Below are 14,882 nucleotides of genomic sequence, written 5' to 3'. Positions count from 1 at the left end.
CTGAATGTCCTTAGAAATACCTTGCCAGGAGAGGATTCCTTGCACATGACTTCTGGTTCTCATGAATTTGCTGATTCTTGATTATGCCTAGCCAAATGTTTCACTATCAAACAGCCACAAACCCATACAGAGACAGAACTCCAATCTCCAAAGCCCAGCCAGTATCCTGTTCCCTGAATCATGCAGCTCTCTCATATCACAGTAAGTTCATTCATACTCCTGCTCTCTCAGATCACAAACTGGGCTGATTAACGCACAAAGAAACACTAAATAAGAAGTAGAATCCCTGTTCTGAATCCAGGGCCCTTTTGCTCCAATCAAACAAATTACTGTGTCGAGGAAGAAAAGTCAGGAGATTGAAAATAACTCCTTCAAGTCTCTCTTAAGGCAGCATTTGGCTTCCAAATGCTGTTGTGCATCATCTTAATAAAGCACTTAGGGAAATAAATCATAGGCTATTAAAACACTTGTGACATCACAGTTGCTTCTTTGAGTAACATCCACATCTTAAATTTACAATACATGTGTGCTGAGTAGCTGGTGGAGTGTAAAGAAAAAATTTTTTAAAAGAGTATTGGCTTCTTCCTTCTTTGGCTCCCTTACCAGAGATAAAGTCGACTGGGATTGTAATGTGCTTTTCTTACAAAAGAGTTAGCATTGTGAAAGCTGTTAACATACAGGGAGAGATTACAAAGAATAAGACCATTTACCTTTGAAAAGGGAACACTTAGAAGGAAAATTTACTGAGGTCTCTGGGTTTCTTTCTTACTACCTTCCCCGTGACTAGCCTCTAAATTTTATGCTGCCTTATAACAAGGGAGCACATCGAGCACTGGCAAGGAAGTGAAGAGAAATTATATTTCCACAATGCCTGTAGTCAGTGCACACTGCTCACAGCCAAAGGAGGCCAGAGTCCCTGCAAGCCACAGATGTGCTCACTGGAAAGGGCCAACAGTCTATAATTGAGATAACTTACATTTTTAAGTAGATAATAATGTCACATGGCAAGTCATCAAAGCTCATGTTTTGGGGCACAAGCTGATTGCTGCAGTAGTGCAAGAAGGAAAAGTTATCTCAAAGGTATTAGGTTTCTTATTGGAAGTTTAACACTGCTAATAGCTGTCATTTATTGGGCATTGCTGGAGGCAGGCTAGGGAAAAAATCAGAGTCCCTCTTGAAAACTCTAGCAAGGAAAATTCATTTTGAGGAAGAACTGTGCAAAACCTTCACATTCTTACCTACTCCACAGAATGGCATTGCTTTCACTTAGGCAGCCCCGCCATGGAGGAAAAGAAAGGCTCTAGTTCTGCCTCCCTCACCTCACAGAAAACAGAAGAACAGAGGAACTGAACAGTTACAAACACAATTAGGAAAAAAAAGCTCTTTTCATACCTTCATAAAGAAAAAAAAAATTAATGTTGCTGCTACCTCTAGTGCTTTTCCCACCATTGGCATACAGTCTGAGATCATAAAACATCTGTGGTGTTTAAACCCCTTGGAAGGAGTTTAAAAGGAATGGGTTTGGTTCTCATTTCTTATTCTTTTTCAGGGATTTGCCTCTGTTCAGGCAAAATCCAAATTAACAATATCACACATTGACCCAAAGATGACAATCCACCCTGCCTGCAAAGGCATACAAGAGTTTCTCATGGATCTCTTAGGCAGGGGAAGAGAAGATATGAGACATCTGGCTTAGTAAAGCATTGATCAAATCTCAGGCTTCAGCCTTGGATAGAGACTGTAGGTTTATGTACATTTCTCCACTCTCACTCTTCCAAGACTGGATTTTATTAACCAGTTTAATCCAAACCTTCAGCTCATGTATGTGGGCAGGTAACATAACCTCATTACCCACATGAAGTGTTGAAGGAGCTGGCCTAAAGCTGGATGTAGGAAGGCCAGGACCCAGAGCTGTCCTTCTCATTCCACAGCTCTAAACACTGGAGAAATAAAGGACACTAAAACTGTATGATTTTCAGCCTCCTAAATTGATCTTTTGGAGCTGACAATGTAAACACTTGAACTATCAGTAAGAAAACAGTGACTTGTTGGTAAAGCAGAATGGGAGCTTACAGCTGCCTAAAAATTCCTTTTATCTTGCCGTATTACAGAAGGGTAATTAGACAGTTGTTCTGGCCTCCTATTTCCCTTTCAGGTTATTTGAAAAAGGTTTTCTATTCAAATACAAAAAGCCAATGTTGGCGTGATTTTGACTGCATCCCTTTTACCCCAGAGGTTACAGGGCCCATCAGACTGGCAGCTGAGTGCTGTGCAGATTATAAAGCCAGCAGCTTAACAAAAATCTCTCCGCAGCTCAAGACAGGCAGTCAGGGCCTGCTGGGCCTGACTATTAATAAGTGACAAGGAATCTGCCATCTCTTCAGTCTCTGTGTCCTTTCCACCCAGATTTTTTTCTCCCTAAATATATAGGAAATACACAGTTCCCCATTAACTCTGAGGGGGTGTCTCATTTGTTCCTGTTCTGCCATAGAATAGAGAGCATCTTTGTAGCATTACAACTGTGGAAGAGGAAAAACCCTCTAATTTTATCAAAAGTAAGCACTAACAGAAGTTCACTAAAAGAACTATTTGGGGTTTCTTTCTAATGCTGGACAAATAATCATACAAGCCAATGGCCAGCATTCAGCTGGTTTTCAGGAAAATGGGTCCAAGGTTCTGCTTGGCTTGACCCAGAGCCTTTGGTATGACAGAGGTACCTACAGGCTCAGTTCATTGAGGAATCCACTGCATTTTTACACCACTTCCATCCTATCCTGATTTAGCTTTACAGCTAAGATACTTCAAGCAATTAAGAAAGAAGCTCTAAGGAACTAAGTGTGAAGAGTCTGTGTTTGGGCTTTCCCATCTGTACAGCAACTGAAGCTATTCAACTCTCTCTTCACTGTGTGAAAACCAGAGAGTGGGGCTTTCTCCTACCACAGAAAAGCTGAGATTCTGAGCAACCACCCAACTCCAGCAGCTCAGGCTTGAAGGAAAACCAGAAGAAAATTAATGGGAACACCTACACAGATATGTACATAGCCATAAAACACAGCAGTAGAAGTACATTAGTAGAATGAACAACACTCTTTCTACAAAAAAATTTGCCTTGGAGAAAGAGACTGATATCTGATCTATCTCCTCATGAAGTCATTTAATGCACAATATATGTGGTGTTTCTGAATTTCGATTCCTTTTCAACTCAGCAACTCTTATAGATACTCCCACCTATCTAGACTGCAGAATCATTGAAAAGAGATTTTATCTTCACACCCAACTACACAGCACATACCACAATGGATGCTAGGGAAATTCACACAACTTCCTTGCATAAGAAACTCATTTGGGGGATAGGGGAAAATGGGTGAAAATAAATGGCTTTTTACCTCCCACTGGCAAAGCACAGTATCAGTTCAGAGCACATTACAAGTGATGTTCATAATCAGGAGGATACATCTTCCTCTGCCTCTTAATGCATCTCACCAGTGAAATGACTTGGCATAATAGCAGCAGGGAGCTGCCAGCCAGGAGAGAGAAGTTCCTGAATTCCCCCATGCCTCCTCCTACATAAGGGGAACTCGAGCTGCAAATTAATTCCTTGCTCACCAGGAATTTAGTCTCCCCCAGGTTGTTCCTGTCACACAAGGACAAACTTTCCCAGTGCTGAGTACACACAGGCCCTCAAATGGTACCTCCCTAATGACAAGGGCAAAGTGACCCTTCCCTGCCCTAGCTGGCCCAGTGACCTGCACAACATCCACCAACAATTCTGTGCACGCACAGATCTCAGTCTCAACCAGCAGCTTCAGCCTTCCTCAAGGACTCAGTGCCTTCCTTCCATGAACCAAACAGCTCATGCCTTGATGTCCTACTTTGACACAAACCCCACTCCACAAGAACAGCAGCCACTGGCACAGGAACCACTGGCAGGATCACACTCAAAAGTGTGATCTACTTTGCTACCATTATTGAAGGCACTAATTGATTAATTGTGAGCTTTATTTGTCCTTTTCCGTTTTGACCGATTATTTTTTGGTAAGTTAGAGAAATCAGAAAAAAAAAAGATAGTTCCAAGCAAGCCACTATGTTTCAGGGTAAATGACAGTCAGTTTATGCCGCACAACAAACATACAATTGATACATATTTAAATATACAATTTTACAGCACATCTTTCCCAGACGCTTCACTAAGTCCTCCAAGAAAGACCTAATGACATCTGCCTGGCTCTTTCTGCAGTAACAATAAGCTTTGACTGTTTGCCTGGATAATTCCTGAGGTTCAGATGCAAAAATATTTGGCACCTGGATCTGAAAACCTTAGAGTCAGATCTCAAGCTTGTAAAATGCTTTCAACTGAAGTATCTCCCTGTTAACTCAAGCTCAGCCCCAAATATATTCTTTTATTTTGGTGATTAGAAGTGGATATACTCCTCTGAAGAGATGAGTACAATTTTACCCACCCAGCTCTGCAAAATGACTGCATGGAGCTATGACACATGGAAATACCAGAACACAAAGGGTGTTTTACTTTCTGTTTATGAACTGGTGAGTACTGTGTGGTTTGTCTTTCCCCCTAGACATCAGCTCCAGTCTAGCTTGTCTGCAGTTATTACACAGCCACAGCAAACTGATGAAGTCTGTGGACCAGAACCAGAGATACTTCTGTTATGTTTTACCAACATCATTTGAGCAAACAGGTACAGCCTAGGAAACAGATATGGAAGTTCATCATCTAATTTGCAGAGTAAAAATGACAAGGTACGTGGAAACACTGTATGCCTTTTAAGTGGCATGAATGTGGTGCATTTGTTATTTACAGTATATTGCTAATATATGTCAGCATTAATATTCATTATCTTGATTTACATGTTTCTTTCATGCAGAAAATGGATTTGGATTCCTTCTGATTTACTTGATAACACTCCTACATTTCATGACTGGCTGCAACAGAGAACAAATTTTTAATAGGCTTAATAAATTTACATCATCATTAGTGCTGAATACTTTATCCTCACAAACCAGGGAGTGAGAAGCACATCACTAAATCCTCAACTGAATCTGATCCTTCATAATATCAGGATATGACTCTTCAAGATAAACCAAGGCAGAATTTACATGAGATTGATTAGATACACATGATACGCCACCACAAAATGCAATGGTTTTACTGGCCCTTATTCTTTAGGGAATGCAAAATTGGTAAAATTAAAAAAAAAACCCTTATGTTTCCTGCTAAACTAAACATCTGCTGTGGGTTGTTTCCTAGGTAGGTCTTTTGGGGGGGTTTTGGGTGCATGCTTTTTTTTTTTATTGGTTGGTAGTTGCCCCTCTCCACCCTTCACCTTTATTGGAGCTGGTTTTGATAACAAAAAGAACACCCAAGGAAACTTTGGCCGCCAAGCAGAAGAGTTGACTGTGCTAGAAGTTTTTATTAGGGTAAAATGAGCCCTCTTAGGTACAAAAATTGGTCGCTCTATAAAGTGTTGGGTCCCATGGGGTCCTGATGGCTGAACAGTGTTCCCACACACAGGAGAGAGGCTGCACCGAGCTCCACACTCAGGGCACAAAGACCCACGTTCCCAGCTCCCTTGCAGTGCAGGCAGATCTCCCACTGTGATCAAACCACAAAAAGCTACTGCTTCCTACATGAACAGCTGAGTGTGCAAACCCATTCTTCCCTCTCCCAAAAACCCTCCAGCATCCCTACACAGACCAGCCAGAGGCTCCTACGTTTGCAGGGGAGAAAATGAAAAAAGGATTAAACCAAAGACACAAGGAAATGTCATTGTTACAATGTCACTAAAGGCCCATGGGAGATAATGTAGCAGCATTTATCAAGCTCTGATATTCATTTAAGAAAAGTGACTTACACTGGGCAGCTGGGACACCGTATTTATAGATAAAAGCCTTTCAAATAGTCCTTTTCAAGTTCCTTTTTCCCACAAAACTGCTGGCTAAAATGTGCTTAATGAGACTTTCCTTCCCCTTGCTTTTTCAGTTCCTCTCATATGTATTTTCTTCTCCTACCTCCTACTTCAGCTAAAAGACCCTAATCTGCTGTTGCAGAGCACACGGTGTCACTAAGCCACACATTGTGACCTTATTAGCGTGGCTTAGCAGGTAGAAAATAAATGCGAGTTGAAAACAGTCAATCTGCAAAACAGAAGTAAAGAACCTGAATGAAAGGACCAGGAGGAAGGATACAATACCAGACATAACCTAGAAATTCCCTATAAAGCAAATACAGACAAGCTTTCAAGTCTCCTGTTCCAAAAACTCTCTAGTCCAGAGAAGAAAATATCCACAAACACACTGCCAGTTCTGGGTGGCTGTTATAATTTTCATCTGCAGAGAGGGAAAGGAGCCAGGAAACTGAATGCAGGAACATCCACACACCTGTAGTATTTCTAGCCACAGGGCTGGGGTCAACTCTGACTCTTCTCTGGATTACAATCCAAGTTCCCTTCTTAAAAGGACAGAGTTGCAGCATGGTGTGCAGTGGTGGTGGTGGAAGGAATGGATAAGTAAATTGATGGAGGAGTTAAAATAGCAGCTCGAGGTGAAATAAAAAGGCCATGTAAAAGCTAGAAACAGAGCTAGAAACAGATCCATTTTTAGCTTTCCAAGAATAAAAAAGAAAAATAGCAACTATAAACAACCCCCGCTTTACATATGGAAAATTAAATCTAGATCTACATGAGACATAAGTATTTTTCAGTATCCTTGAGATTTCTTTATGGCATTTGTGCTGAAGCTTCCTTAATGCAGAAACTAGAAGCAGTGAAGGGCAGGTTGGAAGTGATAATCACTCCTGAACTGGGGAGTTCAGAGCTCAGGCAAAATGTTGGAGTGCCAAGTTTATCATCAGTAGCTTTCAGAACTAACACAGCAACAGATTATGATTTAAAATATTCTCACACCAAGCAAACTCTACATATTCCTAATTTCTGTCTGAAAAGGAAAGTTTAATTATTGTTATTTTTATACAACGTTCCAGGAAATGTCTCATTTCTGACTAAATACAGAGCAGTAAGAAGGCAAAGAGGTGAATGGCAGCACTCATGCCTTGAGAGCCTCTCAAGATCCTGAGGGAAAGTGTCACTCATGCACATCTTTCCAGAGCATCATATTTACACAAACAGGAAAAGATTAGTCCTCCCACAGCTGTCTACAGCTCATGGATACCGTGCACACAATTCTGACATTTTTATTTATTTGAAATGCAAGCTTATCTTACTCCACTGGTAAAAACATCTTCTCCTAACTCTCACAGCTTAATCCTCTTTTTGATATGAGAGATATCTATGAGAGGAAGAGAAATAAATCCAATACACTCAGTTAATTGCTCAGTGACAGACAATCTTTCCTTCTCCATTTTCTTTCTCTTTTATAAAAAGAAGAACCAAAAGTAAATAAAAAGTTCTCAACTAAAATTGTGGGGAAAGTCTGCTGAGAGGATAACGGTATAATTAAAGTCAGGCCCAGCCTGATGCAAAATTTCATTTATCAAGTACAGCAGCAGCCGCTCACTTGCCATCCAAAGCTCAGTGCACAGAGCCTTAACAATCTAGAAGATTGTACAGATTCTTCCTGTCTCTTTTCTCTTACTGTATTTCATCCCTTCATGTCTGTCACCAGTAGCCTTTTAACTCATCAGTAGTTTTAGAAGGATGATCTCCACCCATTAGTGCTGCAGCCAGCTACAGTAAACTTGCTGAGAAATAAAAAAATGCAATCCTAGCAGGAAGGAAAGTGTTTATAAAGAGGATGGATTCATATCCTGTAGGCAATGGCATAGTTGGGTTATAGGTGGTTACAGTCCCATCAGTAAGAGTGCTTAAATCACCCAAACACACTTTGGAATGACAGATGTGCTTATAACCAGCTATTGCACAGATTACTCGTGTCAGTAACATGCTTCTACTGCCCCTCATCACTCATCAACCTTTGGAGAGTGCACTCAGCACAGGAGGCAGAAGTGGGGTTTCCTTGCCATGTATTCAAGACAGATTCCTCTTCAGTTGAGGGTACCTGCAGAAATATCTTTTCCCTCTATCCTTCAGAATCAGAATTCTTGATATCAGATAGCAAACCAGACATGAGATGATGTTCTCTTCCATTCCCCAGAATGAAACCCAGAGGCATGAAATAAATTGCAAGATATGTTTCACCCCTTCTCTCAAACCTATTTTTGTTCTATCCTTTTCAAAGAAACTGGGAGATTTAAATTAACATGTCACTTAAGCAGCCAGGAGGAGCAACAGCTAATAATCTCTTTGAGGTACACAGAATAATAAGATATGCCCACCTTGCCATTTCTTTCCATCACATTAGGAACAGAGAAGCTGTCCTGGGATCTTCATAGGTGTATTTACCAGTGATCTGAAGGCATGGCTGCACGGTGAGGGGGGTTTTAACAGCAGAGCCAGACTCAAGACAGAGCATAATGAACCAGCAGGGGCTTACTTAAGATAACAGGAGAGAGGAAAATCCAAGGAAGTGAACTGGCAGCTTCCAGAGCAGCTATGAGCACTTAAGGGCCAACCACAAATAATGGAGCACTGCAAAGACAAGTGGATTGTTTGTGGTTCTCCAGCATTTCCCAGTTCAAAGCATTTCCCAGGGATTCTGGATGGCTGGCCATACAAATGCAGTCTAATCCTGCTAAGTGACATGTGCCAAGTGAAGCTGAGGGGTTCCAAGTAAGACAAGTGATTCCTCAAATAATTTATGGAGTTCCTTGTTCTAAGATGTCACAGGTACTAAAAATTTTAACACACTCCAAAAGATATTGAGAAGGTCAGCTCATGGAATATTAATCCTCTGGTATATACTAAAACAAAAAGAAAATTATTCAGCTCCTCATACACCTTACCCTGCAGGCTGTGGGTGACTTAAACCTTAAGAAAGAATGCTAGTATAATACTAGAAGGAAGGTCAGTTATGATAATCAGCTTCTATAGTCTTGGTGCCAGCCTGTTTGGCACATGCGTGAGCTTTGGACATCATGTGGGAGCTGCACACATCCTCAGCTTTGAGCCTCCCTGGACCTGCAAAGCAGCTGCACAGCTCCTCATATCTCCTTCCAAGTCCTGCTTTCTCCCCTTGGCCCTCTCCTGCTCTGCTTGCCAGAGGTACCAGGGACATAAATGACTAATGAATGTTTTCCCCAATTAATATTTTGACATCTGGTAGTCTTAGAAGCAGACCAGAAGAGAGCAGGCATAGAAATTGGGAAGAATAAACAGGAAAAGCAGAGAGATTTTATCCCTGTTCCTTGCCACTGGCTGATCTACTCTTGAGGAAGATCATACAAGAGTCAAGAAACTGTAAAATCCCAGAATTAGAATCAAGCTAATTTTATGGAATACTAAGATCAGGAGTGTGTAATTTCTGGTGCTAAACACATTGAGAATTATTTTTCATAAAATACTCTGATTTTTACTTTGCATCAGACAGTTTTTAGTAACAGAATTCCAGAGCAGAGGAAACCATCATGCTATTTTTATGTTGTTAATCACATTCTGAGATTACGACTGAGGTCAGGAAAAGTGCCCTGCACTCACTCTGGGACTACAACACTGCTGGGGTCCCAGCTCTCTGTTACATCCTCCAGGGACAGCCACACAGCCCCTCCCTCCTTAATCAGGGCAAAATTTTGTGCCATTGTGGAATGCTCCACAGAAACCAGAAACAGAAAAGAGCATAAGGCCATCAGCACAGTTTTTGCTGCATTCATACATCTCATCAGGAGCTGTGCCTTCCACTCTGATGTGGCTGTCCTAGTTTCAGTCAGAAAATAGTTCCTCAACACAATCCTGCATGACAGAAGCAGATCTTCAGCACTGTCAGCAATGGGGAAGGAGGTGCCTGTGCATTCTGAAATTCAGTGACTGACAAAGAGAGATGAGTACTTCTCATGGTGAAATCACTTAGGGTAGTCAGAGAAAATGAAAATGTTTTTCATATTTTTGAATATTCTTTTTCAAAACCACTGAAAAATTAAACAATCTAGCACATACTCCCTGCAGAAAAACACTGCCAGAGCCATAGTCCTGAAAGACCCTTTAGGTGTGCACACATCATAGTAAAGACAAAGGAATAGAAAGCCATGGCAGCAAGGTGTATGAAAAGAAAAGACTGATTAACCCCCCATAACAGTATGAAAAACCATTTATTCAACCCCACAAAATACTAATATTTTTGAGCATTCCTGTTACTGCTCAGAATAAATCCTAGAAGCTGTGTTTCTTCAGGTTTTAGTCTGTTTGGTTTTAGTTTTATTTTTTCAGACCAGTGGGTGAAGCAATAGCCCGAGTTCAGAATGTACTTCATGCCAATTCCCTCCTCTCATTTTATTAAAATCCACTTAACTCCTAAGCAAAAAGTTTATTTGTTCTACTTCTGTCCCAAAACTCTCCCTTACAAAAGAAAACCCCTTTCCTTCATAAGTTTATTAAAACAAGTTCATTCTAACAAGAGATTTTAGTTTTAAATACCCAAAGTTTTCTTCTATGCTGCTAGCAGCCTATCCACCTTCATCAGTAACCTGCCAACAAGACTCCTAAGCTTCCCACCAGAGTTTCACAGATGAAACTATGAGAAAACCACCCTTTCAGCTCATGGAAGTAGTACCAGGGACACAGGAAAGAGGAAACAGCTCCTGGGTTAATTTTTCAGAGAAAGAAATCCAGGCACCATGTGCTTACATTGAACCCAAATATCTGCCTGAAGAAATTGTTCATGGCCCAGCTCTTCCCTTTGGTTCACACAGTGCATAATATGCTTTTAAATCATGAAAGTCTCAAAACACTCCCTATAGATTGGTCCAGCAGTCAAGTTCACACAGTAGAAATCAATTATCTAGTACTAATCCCATCAGTTCTAATCAACAGACGTTGAACACTCTCTCATAGGTGTTTCCCCAGCCTCAGCAATTCTGGCTTTTCACAGGGATCATTTTGGGCAGACCAGCCTCGAGATCCTTCATTATTAACAAAGACTTTGGGCTGTCCAGTTGTCCCAAAAGTAAACCAATTGGTTGATTTCAATCTGAGTAAGATGGGAAAGGGGAAATCAAAAGACAGAGTATCTTAGAAGTACCTTATCTGGCTGAAACAAGACAATGAGACTTCAGCCTTTTTGTCCTTGAGGATGAAAGGACAGGAGTGAGAGAAAGTTTAGCTAGAAACCTTCCAGCACTTTTAAAGAAATCTAATTAAATTCAATAAAAGAATTGTATCAGGCTTTTCCTATTTACGTAAGGTGGTAATTATTAACTCAATTTATCTCCATACCTCCAAAGAGAGCTCTCTGTGATGCTTCCCAGGTTGTAGTCATACAGCTTTGTCAGAATTAGTATCACCTAAAGGCAAAAGAAGAAATCATGGTTAGTCTCAAACAATTACAATCTCACAGAACTGAAATGACCCCAGGGAGGGCTTAGGATTCCTTTAATGGGTGCTTAGCATAATTAAATGAATTGTTAAAAGCAATTGCCTAAACTGACATGGAAAGAATTTGCAGAGATATATGTTGGGCCCTTTTTTGGCCCTTTCTTTTGTTCAGTTCCTCTGCATGACATCACCAAGAGGTTCTTCCCTTAACCCCAGGAGGCAGAGTGCAGTGGGAATGAGTTCAGTTCTGGACAGAGTTTCAGGATACGAGATGAGATCTTGCATGCAGTGGAAATAGTGACTATTTTCTGCTCTGTTTCACAGACACTGAAGCTGCTGATCCTTTTCATAGCTGTGGTGCACAGATAACCCACTGGCCTGTCTCCAGTCAAACACTTTCTGGTTGCAGCAAATGATTTGACACAAGCAAATGATCACCACTGCACTGGCTGGACAACAGGAAAAATCTCAATAAGGGTATTAGTTCAACACCTGGGCAGACTACCCAGAACATCTGTAAACCTCCCTCCTTGGAGTTTTTTAACACCTGGCTAGACAAAGTCATGGCTGACCTCATCTACAGCTGGTGATAACACTGCTTTGAGTCAGAGCTTGAACTGAGGACCTTCAAATATCTCTAACAATCAATGTTTCTATAACTTCACTGAAAAGTTTTAGGTTTAGCCAGAATGGAAGGGTTTCCAAGTTTATGACTTTTATTAGCTCTTTTGACAAAGAGTTTTTCCCTCCTGCCAAAGCAGGCACTTCTAGAATAAAATTATCTTACCAGGGGGAAGAAAGTAATTTTAGCAAAAAGAATTTGCAGCAAAAGATTTCAGCCTGCTCTTTTGTTAGTGTCTTTAAGAACTTATTTCTGACTTTTAAGATGATGGGCTTCTTTAACAAGATCTACATTTGGGACAAACTACCAGACCATTATTATTGCTACTAATTTATTTTGCATGTCTCCCTGCCAGCTCACCGTATATCTTATCCTCCTCCCTAGCCCGTTAAAACCACTGTAAATTAGAGATCCAACTCTTATCTGACAAAACCTCTGATCTATATACCTCTTATTTTCAGCCTGGGTTCCTAAGAAATGAGGCTCACAGACACACAATCCCCCTGGTCCCTTGATAAAATTGTTAACTTCAACCAATTTGGCAGAGCAGCAAAGGACTGCAGGAAGTTCAGCGCCCATCAGCCCAAAGCCAGCTGGCACCAGCTTGGCACAGAATTGCACATGGGGAGGAACAGACCTCATCCATCTACCTCTTACACACCCTGAAACTGCACCATAGTAATTATCCCCTTCCAATACACACAGAGCACAGGAGACAGCAGAAAGAGCAGTACAGGGGTAGAGAACACACCCCTGACATCTCTTTCTACAGCACAACTCCTAAATCACTCCCAGCATGTAGAAAGGCTGCCCAAAGCATTTCCTGTCTGCATGAACACAAGTCATGTGCAGTGTGACTGTGTTCACAGGGGTCTGAGGATGAGGGAAGAGATGAGGACCTGACTCCATGTTTCAGAAGGCTTGATTTATTATTTTATTATATATATGTTATATTAAAACTATACTAAAAGAATAGAAAAAAGGATTTCATCAGAAGGCTAGCTAAGAACATAATAGCAAAGAATGATAACAAAGGCTTGTGACTGAGACAGTCTGCACGGCTGGACTGTGATTGCCCATTAATTAGAAACAACCACATGAAGCCAATCACAGATCCACCTGTTGCATTCCACACCAGCAGATAACCATTGTTTACATTTTGTTCCTGAGGCCTCTTGGCTTCTCAGGAGAAAAAATCCTAAGGAAAGGATTTTTCAGAAAGTATCATGGCTGCAGTGCAGCTCACGGGGAAACTCAGACTCAGCCACAATCCCCCTGTGCTCCCCAGGACACCCTGACATGCACATCATCCCCCTGTGCTCCCCAAACCCCAGCGCAGGAAGGGAGGAGCTGCCCTCTCTCCTGGCGTGTCCCTCTTTGCAGATGGAGCCAAGGTGGGAAGCCCCAGCCAAGGCAGAAGCCAGAGCTGGGGTGGGCACAAATTCATCACCAAGGCTGACTCCAATCAGGGCTTTGTAAATGCTGTATTTACATCCCCACCCTTCCAGGAATGCTTATCAATGACAGCAGGGAGCTGAGATCCAGAGTGTCCCACTGCCACCCCTCACAGCACCCTCGGGACAGGTCTGCAAATCCCCTCCTTATCAAGTAAATAAAAACCAAGGGGGGAAGACCGCAGCAGGGGATGGGATGTGCACATAAAGCTTTTCTGAATCCCAACGCAATGAAAGGCAGCTGTGAACTCCCCTCCTGTTTGGGGACATCATGTGGGAGCTGCACACATCCTCAGCTTTGAGCCTCCCTGGACCTGCAAAGCAGCTGCACAGCTCCTCATATCTCCATCCAAGTCCTGCTTTCTCCCCTTGGCCCTCTCCTGCTCTGCTTGCCAGAGGTACCAGGGACATAAATGACTAATGAATGTTTCCCCCAATTAATATCTTGACATCTGGTAGTTTTAGAAGCAGACCAGAAGAGAGCAGGCATAGAAATTGGGAAGAATAAACAAGAAAAACAGAGAGATTTTATCCCTGTTCCTTGCCACTGGCTGATCTACTCTTGGGGAAGATCATACAAGAGTCAAGAAACTGTAAAATCCCAGAATTAGAATCAGGCTAATTTTATGGAATACTAAGATCAGGACTGTGTAATTACCAGTGCTAAACAGACTGAGAATTATTTTTCATAAAATACTCAGATTTTTCCTTTTTCCCAAGTGAGGAAAATTTACAAATCTTAAAACAGCCATGAAAGAAAACTCCATTGAGAATTTTAATTTCATCATTTGAGGGGAGAAAAATTGTAATTGACATCCCAAAATGAATATGAAATGAAAAAAAAATTAAAAGTGCCAGTAGAAGAAATCAAAATATTTCCCCTCCAGAGGCCTGGAATGTCTCTTTTGTTCTTTTTCCTCCCTCGATAAATTTCAGTAAAACCCACACAATCTTAAAGTTCTGCAGTTGTCCTGGAACTGATGGAGGAAGAAAGCCAGCTGCATTCCATCACAATCCTTTTTGATACAGCTCTAACAATCCTTCTGCAGAGGCATCCCTTACCCATCCAAACATGCATGTCAGTTCCTGACTAGCTACACCAAGAACCCTAAGCAATATTGCTATATCCTGACTTCCTAGTATATTTAGGAGAAAATCCTAGCATTTAACATTCCCAAGATTTGTATTTGACACCACGCTGTGGCAGGCACAAGCACCAGGTTCTGGATTAACAGCTTTGATATCTCCACTTCGTGCAGGAACTATTATCCTTTGAATAGGTACCCTATTTCAAAAATACATAAGAGCTTTTTCTATTAAAAGCTTTTTAATTTTTGGGAATCTGTATCAGCTTCCAAATGTCTTTAAGATTATCCACGGTTTCAGCAGTCTCCTTGTGTCATTTACTGT

The 14,882-nt window shown here is 41.4% G+C and overlaps 1 protein-coding gene across 5 annotated transcripts in view; it reads right to left on the bottom strand.

Annotated features, from left to right (window-relative positions):
* SORCS1 (sortilin related VPS10 domain containing receptor 1) overlaps window positions 1–14,882 on the bottom strand; it is a 256,566-nt gene that overhangs the window by 164,381 nt on the left and 77,303 nt on the right. For all 5 annotated transcript variants that reach the window (XM_064717506.1, XM_064717509.1, XM_064717507.1 and 2 more), the window contains exon 2: window positions 11,298–11,365. In XM_064717506.1, the coding sequence (XP_064573576.1) occupies window positions 11,298–11,365 (68 nt within the window). The remainder of the gene's footprint in view (window positions 1–11,297; window positions 11,366–14,882) is intronic.

The sequence above is a fragment of the Zonotrichia leucophrys genome, chromosome 6 (assembly GCF_028769735.1).
Source record: "Zonotrichia leucophrys gambelii isolate GWCS_2022_RI chromosome 6, RI_Zleu_2.0, whole genome shotgun sequence".
Lineage (NCBI taxonomy): Eukaryota > Metazoa > Chordata > Aves > Passeriformes > Passerellidae > Zonotrichia > Zonotrichia leucophrys.
The sequence above is the reverse complement of the archived record's forward strand: the minus strand, read 5'-3'. Positions and strand labels throughout refer to the sequence as shown.